The sequence below is a fragment of the Macrobrachium rosenbergii genome, chromosome 26 (assembly GCF_040412425.1).
Source record: "Macrobrachium rosenbergii isolate ZJJX-2024 chromosome 26, ASM4041242v1, whole genome shotgun sequence".
Classification (NCBI taxonomy): domain Eukaryota; kingdom Metazoa; phylum Arthropoda; class Malacostraca; order Decapoda; family Palaemonidae; genus Macrobrachium; species Macrobrachium rosenbergii.
Genome location: NC_089766.1, coordinates 14536008 through 14554378, shown reverse-complemented (window position 1 = coordinate 14554378; position 18371 = coordinate 14536008). Strand labels below are relative to the sequence as shown.

The window sequence follows — 18371 nt, the reverse complement described above, 5'->3', positions numbered from 1 at the left end:
AAGAAGGCCCAGGAAAGAAGACTGCAGTGGCATGGCCATGTGATGAGAAGGGATGAGATGCATGTAGGAAGGAGAGTGATGCAGATGGAGGTGCCTGGTGGGAGAGCAAGAGGATGTAGTTGGGGAAGATCTGAGAGAAAAACAATTGTCAGAGGACGATGTGTTTGACCGAGCCAGGTTGAGGAAAGCTATCAGAAACATAGACGTCGCATAGAGGTGAAGATGTATGTTATTGTACTGTACACGGCAAAATTTCCGGATTCAGGTTCGGGCTGAGGCTGAGAAATTATGGGTGTTCCTTAAATCACATCGTGTGTTTTGACTAAATAATATTCGTGGTAGTCAGTCGACGGGGTTGGGTCACATTCGGGTTCTAGGCGAGTATGGGGCTAGCAGTCTCATCCCAGAAAGACTTTCTAGTAAAAAACGGAAGTGTTATCATTCAAATAGGTATTTTGGAGCCAAACCTATCTGATGATGGTAGAATCAGAAAGAGATAATTCTTAGAGCAGGTGAAGCAAGGAAGGTTGCAGTGTTTGCTACAAAAGATTTGGAAGAGACTTAAAATGTCTATGGAACCCATGGCTGGAATGCGTAACGGGACTGTTGAGCCAACTCTCCTTTATGGTAATGAAATATGTTAAATACAAATAAAAGAAAATAGGTTGGAACTGTAGAAATGAAATTGGTTGTCAAGTATACGTGGCGTAAGAACTGGTTATACAGATAGGGTACGGGAAAGTTTAGAGCGGTGTGGAAAGAATAAGTGATGATAGGGTAGTGGAAAGATTGGATGTTTGAGAAGACCTGGAAAGGGTTGAATAAATGGCCTGAAAGAGATATTCTTTACCAGGGACCAATTATATAGGAAGGTCAAGAATGCATAGAAGATAAAGGTGAATGTTGCAGTTTGTGGTTCTTGGGTTTCGACGTGATGTTGATGAGCCATCTTGTAAGGAGAAATTACAGCTTTTCTGTAGAAAATATGTTGCTACATAATTGCATTTAAAGAAATATTTAATTATTTAATTATTTTCTAATATTTTCTAATATATATATATATATATATATATATATATATATATATATATATATATATATATATATATATATATATATATATATATATATATATATATATATATACATACTATGTAGGTGTGGGGCGCCCTCTCCTTTTTTAACGATAATGTCTTAACGACTTGATATCGTGTAGGATGTCCGTCTGAGTGAGCCGAAATCATTTTTGTTAGAAATAAGGAACTTTCAGACAGGTGTTTTTAATCAACTCACGAGCCTTCAGGGTAGATTGACGTGTGGCTAGGATATATCAAGGTATATCCCCTCCCCACCTCTCTCTCTCTCTCTCTCTCTCTCTCTCTCTCTCTCTCTCATTTTATTCAGAATGGAATGTTTCGTTTAGTGGAAACTTCCAGGCAGGTTCAGGTCATTTGGTTCATTCTACAAAAAAGTTAAATTCTTTAATAATTGTGGAAATTTTACATGAGCAGGAGTTAATCCTAAAACTCCTAAATGAGAAACATGATAAACAAGTAAAAAATGCGCCGAAGTTTCTTCGGCGCAATCGAGTTTTCTGTACAGCCGCTACAGCGTATAATCAAGGCCACCGAAAATAAATCTTATCTTTCGGTGGTCTTGGTATAATGCTGTATGAGCTGCGGCCCACGAAACTTTAACCACGGCCCGTTGGTGACCTATCCTATATAGTTGCCAGAAGCACGATTATGGCTAACTTTAACCTTAAATAAAATAAAAACTACTGAGGCTAGAGGGATGCAATTTGGTATGTTTGATGATTGGAGGGTGGATGATCAACATACCAATTTGCAGCCCTCTAGCCTCAGTAGTTTTTAAGATTTGAGGGCGGACAGAATAAAGTGTGAACGGACAGACAAAGCTGGCACAATAGTTATCTTTTACAGAAAATTAAAATATAATCTAATCTGAAAGAATCATTTCATTTGGTGGTTCTTTACCATTCAGTGTTCATTCTCCTTGTTCAGTTATGATAGGACTTAATGGAAGTTACTATCTCATTATCTTGTTCCCAATCTCTCTCTCTCTCTCTCTCTCTCTCTCTCTCTCTCTCTCTCTCTCTCTCTCTCTCTCTCTCTCTCTCTCTCTCTGTCTTGACTAATAACAGTTATATATTGATATATATATATATATATATATCCACATATATATATATATAGAGTATTTGTGTGTGTGTGTGTGTGTGCATAAAATTGTTGGTCAATAAAAGTATCAACCACAGAAGTGGAATATTATTTTATAATAATAATAATAATAATAATAATAATAATATTATTATTACGTTAAAATGCCAAAGCCGACTCAACTACATTTGTTTGCTGAAAAGAATTCAGTGCAGTTGAGTAGAACCGTTTTTATTTCGTCCGGTAACAAAAACAATAAATAACAATAACAAGTAACGCAAAAATTAATAACAAGGCCCTTCCTGAAACAACCATATTATCAATGAATACAACGTAATTAACACAGTCTCTCATTAACATCAATTCGGAGCCTATATAACTTCACCACCCGGAGCCAAACCCATTGTTGGGAGAATGCCAAATAAAACAACGCCAAGGGAAACAACAACTAAGGCTATTAATACAGGTTGCAATTCCCTTGAGGATGACGGAACAACAACAAACAAACAACAACGTCAAACAATGACAACAACGAAGGCTATTATTAGCTCTTCTCGAGAGTTCATCTCGGATGCCAAAACTTATACAATTACCGAGATTGATTTGTAGATTTCTGTGAACTGGCGCCACAATAACTACGGACAGACTATAATAATAATAATAATAATAATAATAATAATAATAATAATAATAATAATAATAATAATAATAATAATCACAATTAATTTGAATAAAATATTAATTTAATCCTTTACAAGGTGATGATTCTGATGGTGGTAAAAATTAATGTGAGAATGAATGTTCTGATTATAATAATGTAATGATTATTATTATTATTATTATTATTATTATTATTATTATTATTATTATTATTATTATGTTTTCACAGAATAAAATGACTCGTTGTTAAAAAGGAACAGTAGGACCTAAGGAGAGTCTTTTAGTAAATAAACTGTTAGAGTAACGAGGGAACACAAAGAAATGAATGAAAGGTAAACCACTGATAATAACCTGTGCATAGTCGTAATTATATTTGTGCAGTCATGTATGTGTTAGGAGATAAGAGAGAGAGAGAGAGAGAGAGAGAGAGAGAGAGAGAGAGAGAGAGAGAGAGAGGAGAGAGAGAGAGAGAGAGAGAGAGAGGAGGGTGGGAGTTCGATTCTTGTGTATCTCAATTTGGTAGCACAAATAACCGCGTGCGGATACTGAACTCGGGAAAGCTGGCTACACTCACACAAACCCAAACATACGCGCGTGTACACATGCACGCACACAAGCACGCACGCACACGCAGAACCCACCAGGTCTGGCGGTGACGTCAGCATCACCTGTCGTAGGGTGTGTCACACAAGGTCGATAATTTGAGGTTTTCAAGAGGATAGTCAGGACCTGAGACATCTCTCCCTCCCCCTTTTCCCCTCCACCTGCCTCTCCCTCCCCTCCTTCCTCCCCCCTCCCCTCCCCCCCTCCCTCTCTTTTCCCATACGCCCACGCCCTCATACTGATGTCCCATCTATTCAGAATTAATTTAGGGTTGTAAATAGGCTCTCTTATGAACCTCAGTGTATTTATAGTACAGCGGTTAGGATGCTTGCCTCATTAGAGAGAGGACTCGGGTTCGACTTCCCAGAGAGCCAGAATGCTGTAGACATGGTCTTCTGTGTTCCATTGTTAAAGGGCTTGGTAGTTAGTGGAATGTGGTGGGTGGCAACCAAAGTGGAAAAGTTTTGAGGCTAGCAACTTCATCCCGAAACCTTTAGGAGATACCTCTTTGAAGGGGAAAAGGCATATATATATATATATATATATATATATATATATATATATATATATATATATATATATATATATATATATATATATATATATATATATATATATATATATATATATATATATATATATATATATATATATATATATATATATATATATATATATATATATATATATATATATATATATATATATGTTTGTGTTGTATGTGTATATATATAATATATATATATATATACTATATATATATATATATATATATATATATATATATATATATATATATATATATATATATATATATGTGTATATATGTTTTGTGTTGTATGTGTGTGTACGTGTTATTGAATAACAGAATGCCTCTACAAATAGCAACCGATGTTATGTTTATTTACAATCAGCCACTTCATAACCACAGAGAAGCCAACGAAAAAAATATATTTATAATTAGAAGAAATCCAAGTGCAAGGTCATGGCCGTAAGTCGTAAGCATCCGTCCACCAATCACATTCGTTACAACCTCTGACGTCAGCGCGTCTGCCGCCTGATTGGTCAGGAATATTTGGAGGGAAGAACGGTAACCCTTTCTCCTCAGTCTCTATTTGTTTATGTATTCTTCGCTGGCTGCATGAACGGAAGAAGAACGATAATAGATACGAGAATAGAAAGGACAGAAGAGAATGTTGCTTTTGAGAAGCCAATAAGTAAAGAATGTCTATTAATAAAGTTGTTTAAAATTCCTGAAATGTGAAGTCTCCCAGAAATGGCAGCCGTGGGTTTAATGGTTCTGGTAGCGGTGGGGAACGGGGTTACCGCCCCCCAAGGGAGATGGGAGTTAATGGGGGTGGGTGATAAGGAGAGGGAGGCTGGCCAGGAGATGAATGGAAACAGCGAGCGGATGAAGGGGAAATGAGTTTGTAGGAAAAGAGGAGTATGAATGAAATGGAGTGAAGATTGTAATGATTACGTTTTAACATTTTGTTTGAGTACTGCAGCGTAAAAATTTACCCTGCTTTTATGACACAAAAAATCAAATCACTTGAAATTTTGCATTTAAAACTGAGACAAGAAACAATTCAAATTATGTTTAAAAAAATATGGAACGACTGAAGAACAGACATTTACTATTATATTAATAATAGTATTAAAGGTTTTTTTACAAGCACGAGTGACAGGAGAGTGAAATTTTAATCTGTCACAGTTTCGGTTACAAACTGCCTTTGAACATAACCATTAACTAAATCTGAATTTTGTTCCAAGTCCAAGACTTAAAATTGTTTTTTTACAAAATTTATGAAGGGTAAATTTAATATTTTTTATTTATAAATGTATTTAGCACGGAATTTTTGAAAATTTACAGTGAACAAAAGGGAATTTCCCTTCCCTGCCAAAAAAAAAAAAAATGAAAACTATGAATTATCATTCCAAATATTAACAAAATCTTTTGTTTGGCTTCCAAGTGTAGATCAAAACAATAGCTCTCAGTAGAGGCCGTATTTTAATACCGTCTCTTTTGCTAGGGCAAAGATAGGAGGTCCACACCAGGCCTCCTAAACCCTTTCACTCCCGTAGGAGGGTAGTTCCTTCAGCACCTCACGTGGTGCACTGTAGGCATTACTTAAGTCTTTGCAGCGTCCCTTCGTCCCCTAGCTGCAACCTCTCTCATTTCTTTGACTGCACCTCCGTTCATATTCTCTTTCTAACATCTGAGTTTCCAGCCTCTCCTAACAATTGATGCATAGTGCAACTGCGAGGTTTTCCTCTTGTTACACCTTTCAAACCTCCTTACCGTCAATTTTCCTTTCAGCGGCGAATGACCTCATAGGTCCCAGCGCTTGGCATTTGGCCTAAATTCTATATTCTATCCTATTCTGCCCCTTTGCATATTATTGCCACCAAATCATGCTCCTTCTTATTTCTGAAAGGGTAGTAAATGTCTGCATTCATAAGAGGCACAAGGGTTTCCATGGCGACTAATTGTCAAATTGTCATGTAGACCCACACAAAGTTCATTTTATGGGTGGCTCCAGAAGGTTATGGGATGAGGTTGCTAGCCCCAAGCCCTTTCCACACTGGTTGACACAGTCGACTAACTACCAAGTCCCTAAATCACTTTTAAAGCCAACAGAGGCACAGTGGAATAGAGAGAAATCCAGTGAATGTTTTCAGCCAAATTCATCAACATCCGCCCATCCGTTCTCGAGTTATCTAAAGGAAACAGCTGATAGATGAACAGTTTTAGGCTGAAAAAATTACGTGTAAAGTAGAGGTTTTATTTGTTAAAAATGAATGAAAACACATAACATATTTTCCATTGAAAATGAATTTTATTTTCATCCAAAAACACCGAAGTGTATTTTTTATAATCCCAAGAATAATAAGAACAGAATATCCCATTCCCCCACAGTAACGCAAAATAAAAAGATATTTCATCCAAATTCCACATAACAATATCTCCATTCCTATTTCTCCTCATGAATTTCCTTTCATTTTTCTCGGTCGTGAATGACACCTGTCAAACGCGGGCGGGTTATGAATGGCGTGGCTAGAATTACTGATGAAAGAACTCTTTTCGTTTGCGGATTGGAACCACTCTCCAACTGCTGACTGACAGGCGTCGATAGATCGACAGACCGACGCAAAGTTGATGTCGAATGTAATTTTTATTTTGAGAGAGAGAGAGAGAGAGAGAGAGAGAGAGAGAGAGAGAGAGAGAGAGAGAGAGAGAGAGAGAGAGATTGCATTGCATTAGTATATTATATATATATATATATATATATATATATATATATATATATATATATAATGTGTATACATTATATATATGAGTAATATTTATACATACATACATATATATATATATATATATATATATATATATATATATATATATATATATATATATATATATATATATATATATATATATATATATATATAGATACTATATATATATATATTATATTATATTTATATGAAGATCACCATGATTTGAGAAACTGAGAAGAAAAAATCTTTAAAAAAAAGAAATGATGGGGGGTGGGTGGAATGGGACTGAAAACGAAAATACAAGGGGCTGACCCCTTTTTTCTAGTCATGGCTCCTCCTTGTAGGCTAAACGAATATCCACGTAGTTAGCCCTTGGATGGGTAACCACTAAGAATGCACCCCTAACCATGAGTGAAACCTCGCGTCAGCCTACAGGAGGCTAATGTGAGTCCCACCAGCGTGGCATGTTTTAATGACCTCATTAGGACAGTCCTTCCCCCAACCCCCCAAACCCCCCTTCAAGAGAATAGGCTTAATTAGTAACAAACGTTACAAATTGGGGGTAAACATTGTGTGATGTGTCAGGCCAGGTATTGGAGTATCATCAACAAAGAAATGTGTGTTGGTACAGGTATGCTCTCTCTCTCTCTCTCTCTCTCTCTCTCTCTCTCTCTCTCTCTCTCTCTCTCTCTCTCGCTTCTGTTTCAAAGAGTCCAAAATGTAGCTCAGTTCTGGTACTTTAAGCGAAATTCACTGCTATTTTGCTCACCCCCCCCCCCAATTTTATTTTGAGACTTTAGAGTTTGTTATTCTTATATTTTTACATGAGTCAATTTGTGTTTAATTAAATGTGTAGGCTACGCACATATAAATATATTAAGTTTTTTGTAATATTTATTTATACAGAGTATATATATACACAAGAGTATACATACATACACACATATATATACACATACATTCATACATACATACATATGTGTATGTGTGTGTGTGTGTGTGTGTGAGAGAGAGAGAGAGAGAGAGAGAGAGAGAGAGAGCTAGTCAGTATGTTTAATAATGAATTCAAAGTACTGAAATATTTTCGTTTTTCAAAGAGAGAGAGAGAGAGAGAGAGAGAGAGAGAGAGAGAGAGAGAGAGAGAGAGAGAGAGAGAGAGAGAGAGATTTATCCATGAAAATTCGAACGACGCTTGGAGATTGGTTTTAGATAAGGAATGCCCGAGTAAAGCTTTCCTGTGGCCCCCGTTTTGCAAGTCCAATATTACCTTGAAACAGAGCTCTTTGATGTGCCGAGGGTTTTTTTTATATCTTTTCATTTTATCTTCACTGAGCAAATGAACCGGGAACAGAAAAACTTCAAAGCATTTCTGCGTATGATGCTTTGAAAAGACGTCGCAAAATGGGGTTTTTCTAGTGGATGGTGGTATTCGGTGTTCTGTACTCGGTATTCCGCGCCTATCTGGTTCTCGCTTTGACGTCAGCATTCATAGGGTTATTTTTATGGTGGCGTTATTTGATCGCCTTGGCCAAGGCGTTGTCATCGTTTTGTGATTTAGCCGTAGTCCTTGACCGGGCGTCTTTTATGTATGTGCTTTTTGCCTCAGCCGTTTTTCTCTCTCTTCGTTTTTTAGTCCTGAATCGCCTCCTTGCCCTACTAACGTACTTCGTAGTCCTGGCCCTGACTTCGTTATTTTGTGACACTTGCCAGACGTTGTCACTTGCAGTCTTTGCCTCCGATCATTGTGTATTCTTGCTTTGTGAAACTTGACAGTTTCATTAAGTATCGGCACCATCTCAAAGTGTGGTTGCTTTTATTGGGAATGCGAAACTTGCGTCACTGTGGGATAGAAACTCTACCCTTTAAAATTCTCTCCCTCCCTTATCACACACTGTCACCAGAGCCAGCGACCATACATACGATTGCTACAGGAGAACTCTTCACCCTTCATCATTCCCAGCTTGTCTTGTGTTGTGTATATTCAAGAAGGCTCTTATTCCCAAAGTTTATGGCTGAATTCATGGCTCATATCAACCTGCCTCATCATTGTGTCATGGCTAAGTGATTAACTCATATAGAAAGCCAGTCTGTGCCAACTCACATCTTTTAATGTCATTCTGCTCCTCGCTCTCCCCCACCCCTACTCTCGTAGGAGTCAAGGAGGCTTCTTATCTATTGGGAAATATCCTATCACCGAGGAACAGCACTCATTCAGAACAACAACAGCTGCACCCCAAACCCCTGACACCCTTGCGGGAACATGTCAAGGGGTAAATTACAAATCAGGACAGTTGTGCACACTAAGATTACTCTGTATTTATGAACCCCCAGATGCAAAGGTGTAAACATTTCTCTCTTCGTTTGGTGGTTTTACCTTTGCAGTTTTTGGGAGGGTAGAATTTACTCGTGCACATAAGCTTGTAGATTTAGGGAAAAGAGTGGGATTGCAGACAGTATGTAAATGAAGTCTGGGATGAAGTTTTGACGTCCATAAGAAATATATGATGGATTGCCTACCGTCGCTAGGTCAAGAGCATTGCGCTAATTGTTTTCCAGTGGTTGAGTGGGAGTTCAAGGACTTTTGGGTTGGAAAGGAAGTGAAATGGTGCAGGACAGGGCGGAGTGGGCAGTCTGTTCTGCCACTTCTTGACCTTGTAGAATATTCTTACGTTTCTTACCTAATAACCAATATCTTTCTAATAACCAAGTCTTTCAGGGACTAAAATGATTTAATTTTGTTTTTATTTTATTTGTATTCACATCTCAGGACTCAGTAAAATTACCTGCACTGCCCATACTAAGCTCCACAAGATTCATCAGATAACCTGGCGGATACAGAAGAAATTAGAAAGTCACGGAGCCCTTTATTGTGTGGAAATAACTGGTAAAGTTAGCGTCATAAGTTCACACTCTCCCATTCAGGTTCTGTAATTATATCAACAAAAGGTAAAACAAAGATGGCGTCCTTTGTTTAAATCTAACCTTTATATCAGACGCCTCCAGAATGTGGAACTCTCAGATTTCCTGAAGGAGTTGGATTGTGATATACTCGAAACCAGTTTTCCCTGTTGAGATAGAGAGGAAGTATTTGTATGTGGCTTGCGGCCTCATTCCTTGTGCAAAATGAAACGTGCAACAAGGGGAAGTTGAAAATGAGAGAGGGGTCTCAGGGACCTCTTGAGTCTCCAATATCCGCATACAAAAAAAGAAAAAATAAATGTATTCTCATTTTGTTAAAAGTAGTATTGTCGAATTTATATCCATCACTTTTTCTTTTCTTTTTTATTTACAGTAAAATGGGAAAATGAAATAATTTCGCTCATCGGCTTCGGGAAAAGGTCTTGGTCAAAAGAAACTTATATTCCCTTTGGAGTTCGTTTTACAGTTTACCTGATGATTGCTCTTACCCTGATTGATGATTTTTGGATATGGCGATTTAACCGTCCTCTTTATCTCTGCTCCATTTATTATTTTCTTGACAATGTATCAGACAGTGTTCTCAATATTTACGTCTTTATTTTTACATTTTTACGAATTTTCATTTATTGAAGTTACCCGGGAAAGTATATATAGAAGAGGTACGGTTCTCTCTCTCTCTCTCTCTCTCTCTCTCTCTCTCTCTCTCTCTCTCTCTCTCTCTCTCTCTCTCTCTCTCTCTCTCAGAATTCGGAAAGGTTGAAAAATTGTAGAGAAATAGATCATCCCAAAATAATGCAATTAATTTGGCTTTAACCTAAAAATATTTTTCCTTTTTACTCCCTTAACGTCTGCAGCTAAGTTTGTAAAACTTCAATAATGTATTTATTCGATACCCATATTTTAGCTAGATAGTTTGTAACTTATTTAACAGCACTTTATGAATTTGGGTGGAAGAGCGGATGACCTTTTAAAAAGATTAACCTATGAATTTTTTCTGTAACATTCCATTCAGCGTAGATCTTGCTTGCCATGCGAAATTCTTACATATATATAATTTCTTGCTCTAAATTGTATTTGATACAGGTTTTGTAGAAAATTTCGAGAAATATGATTCATGACCTTTGGAAAATATATTTCTGTCTGGTATAAAATAAAACTTTCAAACATTATTACGTAGGGGTCTTCTGCAGTGTATTTCTGTATTTTAAAAGCCATTGGATGGCAGGTATTGATAAATATCACCCAGCTTGGAATTATTTTTATCTTTGTGGTGTTCTCGTTCTTGTTTTTGTTTTTTATTTATTTGTCGATTATTTTCATTAACATTCGATCTGTGTTCTCTATTCATACAAATGTCTTTTGAATAATAATAATAATAATAATAATAATAATAATAATAATAATAATAATAATAATAATAATAATAATAATAATAATAATAATAATAATAATAATAATAATAATAATGAAACAAGAAGGCCCTGCAACGAGGCTATAATATCGAGAATTAAAAGTCACAGTAGTGTTAAAAATATTTATGTACGAATAAATATTTTTAACTTAGTACAAAAATATTTTTAACACTACTATGGCTTTTAATTCTCAATAATAATAAAAAAAAAAAAATAATAATAATAATAATAATAATAATAATAATAATAATAATAATAATAATAATAATAATAATAATGATGATGATGATGTAAAATCTTGTTGTTGCAATTTCTCTCTCTCTCTCTCTCTCTCTCTCTCTCTCTCTCTCTCTCTCCCTGAAATCCATTGTTTCTCGTTAGGGAAAGCTTTCTTCGCCTCTTCAGCGTTGAAACGTCTCTGCCTTTGTTTCAAGAATTCTTATTCAGGGGGATGAATGGAATGACTGTCATTGCTGCTTTGTCGTTTGTCCTTGCGTTGTCTGTTTTCTTTGTTTGTTTGTTGTTGTTTTACAGTTTTGATTTAGTTGACATTTTGTTAGAAATGGGAAAGTGGAGAGATTAATGGAAAGTGGAGGGTGTTGAAATAAAAAAAAGTAAAGTGAAAAGTGAATATTATCTAAATGGAAAAATAAAAACGAAAAAATGCACTGAAAATAAATATATATTAAACTGCAGTTACGATATAATAAAAGTTTTTTTTAATTATAAAGACTGAAAAGGTGAGAAAATGTGAATAATAATAATAATAATAATAATAATAATGAGTGATTATGCTGCTGATAGGAAGAGTAGTTGAGAATGATAAAATAATAAGAGTGAAGTATTAGTATATCATCATCATCATCATCAGTATCATCATCATTTTGTTATTTTACCCAAATTACAAAATAAATAATACCGTACCTATACAGGTATCGGAACGACATCTAAGAAACCCAGAGAGAGAGAGAGAGAGAGAGAGAGAGAGAGAGAGAGAGAGAGAGAGAGAAAGGAAATTGTCTGGCTTCTAAGGATAAAAAAAAAAAAAGAACTAACGCGATCAGCATCGCGCGAGGTCTATATTCTGTCAAGAAGTTCTTACGTTGTAATCTCTTCGCGTCGGTAAAAAAAAAAAAAAAAAGTGAAAGTCCCAGGAAAATAAAAGAAGTCCTAAAAAAAGTCATTCCTCAAAAAAAAATAGTTCCTTAAAAAATAAAAGTCCTCAAAAAAATAAAAAGTCCCAAAAAATAAGTCATTCATCAAAAAAATAAAAGAATTTCTTAAAAAATAAGTCCTCAAAAAAATAAAAAGTCCTCAAAAAATAAAAAGTTCTAAAAATAAAGTCCTAAAAATAAAAATTCATGAAAATAAAAGTTCCTAAAAATAAAGTCTTAAAAAATAAAAATTCCTAAACATAAAAGTTCCTAAAAATAAAGTCCTAAAAAAATAAGTCCACAAAAAGATCACTCATCAAAAAATAAAGTCCCCCAAAAATAAAAGAAACCCTCAAAAAATAATGTCCTCAAAAAATAAATGAAGTCCTAAAAAATAAAAGAAGTCTTCAAAAATAAAAGAAATCCTAAAATACAAAAGTCCTCAAAAAATAAAAGAAGTCCTCAAAAACAAAAGAAATCCTAAAAAACAAAAGTCCTCAAAAATAAAAGAAGCCCTCAAAAAAATAAAAGAAGTCCTTAAAAAAGAAGGAAGTCCTCAAAAAAATAAAAAAAAAATCCTAAAAAAATGAAAAAGTCTTCAAAAATAATAAGTCCTCAAAAACTAAGTCCTTAAAAAAATAAAAGAAGTCCCTGATTGGTTTGTAGGACGTGTAATTTGTAGTTGCTGGCCCAGTGACGTCAAATGCATGTTTATTTCTATTAATATTTTCGTGCTGGTAACATTCAGCTTCTCTTGTTTTTATAATTATGTTCTCGGTCAATATTATTATTATTATTATTATTATTATTATTATTATTATTATTATTATTATTATTATTACTATTATTATTATTATTATTATTTCGCTCAGTACTTGAAAACGATGGAGTATTATTATTATTATTATTATTATTATTATTATTATTATTATTATTATTATTATTATTATTATACTAGGAAACGATAGCATATCATCTTATGGGGTGTCACTACCAGAGGTAAAACGGTCGTAGGTGAATATTATTATTATTATTATTATTATTATTATTATTATTATTATTATTATTATCGCTCAGTACTTGAAAACGATGGAATATTATTATTATTATTATTATTATTATTATTATTATTATTATTATTATTATTATTATTATTATTATTATTATTATTATTATACTAGAAAACGATAGCATATCATTTTATGGGGTGTCCCTACAAGAGGTAAAACGGTCGGTGAATATTATTATTATTATTATTATTATTATTATTATTATTATTATTATTATTATTATTATTATTATTATTATTATAATATAAAACTTCACTCTCCTCATCACTATTCGGTGACTCACTGTCAATCATAACAAATCAGACTTGCTGAGATGATGTAAGCTGTAGGTGTAAAGGGTTTCATTCTTATCTCACGAGCTTATTCAAGAATGACACACTGATCTGTTCTCCCAAGGTCATGTCGCCTTTGACCTCAGGTTACGGAAGCAGTTATGTAACAGAGCGAGGAATTGGTGGCGACGCAGCTTTTTTTATGTAATGTCTTTTTAAGCGATGCGTGAGTGGTTTGTTTTTATGGGTTCTTTGAAGCGATTTTTTTTTTTTTTTTTTTTTTTTTTTTTTTTTTTTTTTTTAGTTTTTAAACTTTTTGGGATATGTATGCTTCAAGGTTCTTGTGAACTGTTTTTATTCTGCGTGTTTTTTTTCAAGTTTAGCGTGACTTTTTTTTTGGGGGAGGGAAACCGTTACTGTGACATGTGTTTTTGTGGTTTTAATATTTTGAATTGGTTTTTTTTTTTTAGTGTTCTTAATATTTCTACGTCCGGTTTGTTAAACTTGATATGACCTAACTTTCGAGTGATTTCAAACCCTGAAACGACCTGTTTTACCCGATGTTACGTCAACTATGACCTAGTTTTCCGTTTCATTGTGAAGTTCGATGTGACCTTGTTTCTGAACCTTTAATGTTTTGAGTGACCTGGATTTCCAGATTCGTAAACTTTGTGTGACCTGATTTAGTAACGGAAAATGCTTATTTAAAAATAAACATCAGCCCTGTACCCACATACAATCAAAGAAATAACTGTTAAGTGAATAATAATTTTGGATAAAAAAAAAAGTAGAAAGAACGTATACTTATGGAAGACAATGGGAAGGTCGGTTCTTTGTGTATGTCTGGCGTATGATGGAAAATAATACGAGCTTTGAATTTTGGGAGATTAATGATGCTATTGATTGGACAAAGAGAACCAACAGAGCATTACCATTGTGGTATTATTATATGTGGCAGTGCTAATGAAGAGATTGCCCCAGGGAATTAGTGACCCATTTTATTATTATTATTATTATTATTATTATTATTATTATTATTATTATTATTATTATTATTAAAATCTTCTTCTTCATATTATTATTATTATTATTATTATTATTATTATTATAATACCGAACGCCTGTCTGTATATTCGTTGTAGCAAAGGATTTTAATTGTATTTTTAAGACTGTACCGAGATATACATACAAGGACTTAGGACTTGTCTAATTCTCATCTGTTAAAGAACTTGAGCGTTCTTCAGAGTCTGCATTATTATTATTATAATTATTATCATTGCTTTATCTGTGGCCATGTACAATCCTCTGTCGTTTTTATAACCAGGAAGACATTCCTTTTGGTAATTATTTTTCCTTAAAGTAATATTTATTAGAAAGGAGAGAGTGGGTGATTCCAATTGGTCTCAGGAGTGAATAAGTACGTCATTTAACAAGTGAAACATATTAGGTGATGTCATATCCCACAACCTACGACGTACAACGAATGAGCACCTGACGTTCGGTGATGACGTATCCCCTCAAAGTGTGACATCATTTTACTTCAAGGGGACGTCTTGGCGATAACAGATGATGAAGCCTGTGAATAAGGGGATCTTGTGGTGTTCGGAAGTCTGAACTGTTGCCATTTGAATTTGGGCAGAAATTGCGAAAGTTTGGAATGTTATTTGTTTTTAATGAGGTGGGAGATGGATGATAATGAAAGTGGATGAGCGTTGGGGGTAAGCGACTGAGAGCGAGAGAGACTTAAAGGAGAAAAATTGGTGCTTTAAGATGCAGAGAGAGAGAGAGAGAGAGAGAGAGAGAGAGAGAGAGAGAGAGAGAGAGAGAGAGAGACTTAAAGGAGAAAATATTGGTGTTTAAGATACAGGAGAGAGAGAGAGAGGAGAGAGAGATACAGAGAGAGAGAGAGAGAGAGAGAGAGAGAAGAGAGAGAAAGAGAGAAAATATTCTCCTGTAAGGTATGCATGATTTACAGGAAAGAAGAATATATAGAAAATGTTTCAAGTAAAGGAGGCAGCGAATGAGAGAGAGAGAGCATTTCTCTTGTAAGGGAGAAAAAAAATATATACATGATTTACCGGAAAGAAGAATGCAGAGAAAATGTTTTAAGCAAAGGAGGCAGCGAATGAGTGTGTGTGAATAAGTAATCAAAAGTTTAGTCACTGAAAGGGAAGATTGAATTTACACGGTATAAAATCAATTATGCTCGAATAAGCGCAAAATGAAACAAATGTAAGAGTATTTTGTCATTCTATTGTTAAGTAACCGAGAGAAGACCACAACGAACCAACGGTGGTGTTTATGCTTCAGGAAATCCCATGTGGATGAGGGGAGACTTAAACAAGATTACTGATAAGGGCGAAGGCCCTTTCCCACTCTGTAAACTCCCCATCACCCCCTCCCACTTCCCCCCCACCCCCTCGCTTTCCCTCCCTCTTCCTCCTTGTTCCTCCCGCCCCCTGCTGGAGGCCGCTTGGTCTTCCCCCCAGCGAGCAACCTCTTTTAACTCTTTGCCTTCGAGTTTCGAAGTATCTCCTACACACCTTGAACGTTGACTTACAACTTCAGCCGCGTCTTTCCTCCTCCAACCTGCCGCGTTCTTGTTTTTCCTCAAGCTCGTCCTCCAAATCATCGCAATATTTCTTCCTCGAAGATAACCAGAAAGAGACTAAAGAGTTTGTTAGTATTTTGCTGATTTTGGTTGGTGCAAAAAATAGGGGGCTATTTTCTTACCAAATTCGTGTCCTATTAGTTCTCAAGTTCCTCCTCAAGAAGAACCACCTCCTCATGCAGTCTCGCCCTTGAAGGTAACATGAGTGTTTCATGAGATTTTCGACGTGACTGGTGTTAAATTACTGCTTGACCTGAAGTGAGTTATTGTTTCCAAAAGCTTCCTGCGTCACCACCTCCTCCGACCTCACCCTCAAAGATATAACTTGAGGTCCTGATAAAGCTTCATTTCTCAGTGATTTGGTGGGTGGTGATGTGATTACTCCAGCAGCCTTATGATAATTGCCTCGGGATTTGCAAACAGTCGCAGAGGCGCTGATAAGACACACCCGTGTTTGGGTGATTAGTGAAAACTTGGTGGCTCCTTGAAGAAGAATTCTGATCCTTTGTTTGAAGTCATAAGATAAGATTCTTCTGATAAGGACTGAATCGAAATAGACTTGGTCACACCCTGAGCTCCGAAAGATGACGCAAGGGTCAGGTCGTCAATTTGCAAGGGCATTTTCATATGGAATATAGTCAACAACAGTAAAATCTCATATCTCAAGACTGTTGCTCCAGATTGCTTTCTAAGAGCTTCGCGGATTAACGTGTTCATTACTAAATTATGATTTACAAAATCCTAACTAGGAGAATTAGTATGTTAGTATGCACTTTGTCAGTCAAAATGAGTATTTACAACCTTACGTTTTAGTAATTTTGTACAGTCCTGTAGTTGGTGCTCCCTGTGTTTAATATTAGAATTAAATCATTGGTTGAGCTTCCTTATTGGAAGCACATATTTGATAGCAGGTTTTCAGTTTCTTATTTTTTACACCTCTTGGGCAGGATAGTTTCTCTTCAGTGGTATCTTCCATACAGTAGATTACAAATTTTCATTTCGTTATTATATTACAGGGATTTGTTTGTCGAATAGGAAAGATCGACTATAGACTTTCGAATATTTCGTAACAGAAATATGTCTGAAACCACTTTTGCCTTGTGAAACATAACTGAACAGCGACTTTCAGAACTATTACAGAATCTCCTCGTAATTTTGTGGTAGCAACTGGAACTTGGAAACCATTGCAGTGCGAATTGCGGAACTCCGGGTAACCTGCATTCGAAAACGAGCAAGTTGTAATTTGTGGCATTGCCCGAAGCCTCAGACACATATATGGCCTCCTCAGGGGATAGCGTTAAGGCCTACGCCGAGCTCTCTCTGGCGTTGTCCAATCAAGAACCCATCCAAATACATTCTAGTACGAACAACAATAATAATTGCGACAACAAAGGCCACGAGAAGAAGGAGAAGGTTAGCCCCCCATCGTCCGAAAACTGTCTGTTGTACGCCCAGTATAACAACTCGGCCTATTGCAGTCCCGCGGTTTGCCGGAGCACCAGGCAGAGGGGGCCAACTGCTTTCCAGGGCGTTCCAGGAGACTCGTCCCCGTCTTCCAGCCAGGAATTCGAAGAGTCTGCCAATCGAGGCTTTGCCGAGAGGCACTGGAAGAATTTCAAGAAGTCTCTCCCTTCAGGTGAGATGAGAAGAGTACAGATTAGATGGCGTCCGCTGAATAGTTGTATATAGTACCCAGTCGCCAGGCCCCACTGTATGGTTAGCTTTGAAACGCTTTGTTGTTTGCCTGTATTGTTTGCAGTTGGGAAATTAAACTACTATTATTTTTCCGCCAGAGCTTCAGCCCAGTTTGCTTCACTGTTTCTTAAAGTGCATTTCATAAAATGTAACCTATCCCATGCGTCATTGGAACAATCTCTCTCTCTCTCTCTCTCTCTCTCTCTCTCTCTCTCTCTCTCTCTCTCTCTCTCTCTCTCTCTTGTCCAGCCTTTACCAGTAATTCAGACGAGCAGCAATCAGATTAGGCAACTAATGTATGCTGGTTATTGCATATGTACAAGTGTAGTATTTCAGCTGTGTTATGAATATTAGGCTAAAATGGTAAAGGAAATTGCTGCTGAATAACATTGCGAGGCACAAGGTTAATTCAGGCACCAAGATAATCAGGTATGAATTTATTGAGAGAATAATGTATCAATATCTCGAGAAAATAATGTACATATATACTGAGAGAACACTGTTTGAGTACGC

General features: G+C 35.8%; 1 protein-coding gene across 9 annotated transcripts in view; it reads left to right on the top strand.

The window, feature by feature from the left end:
* LOC136853069 (excitatory amino acid transporter 2-like) overlaps positions 1-18371 on the top strand; it is a 224122-nt gene that overhangs the window by 140274 nt on the left and 65477 nt on the right. For 4 of the 9 annotated variants that reach the window (XR_010857313.1, XR_010857311.1, XM_067128317.1 and 1 more), the window contains exon 1: positions 17284-17799. The exons of 3 other annotated variants lie outside the window; for them this stretch is intronic. Coding sequence is in view for 2 of the 6 variants with exons in the window: in XM_067128317.1 (XP_066984418.1) it covers positions 17439-17799 (361 nt within the window). In the remaining 4 variants the exon portion in view is untranslated. Of the gene's footprint in view, positions 1-16056; positions 16232-17179; positions 17800-18371 lie in introns of those variants that run through there. 2 more of the 9 variants (XR_010857312.1, XR_010857310.1) reach the window with 1 other exon arrangement.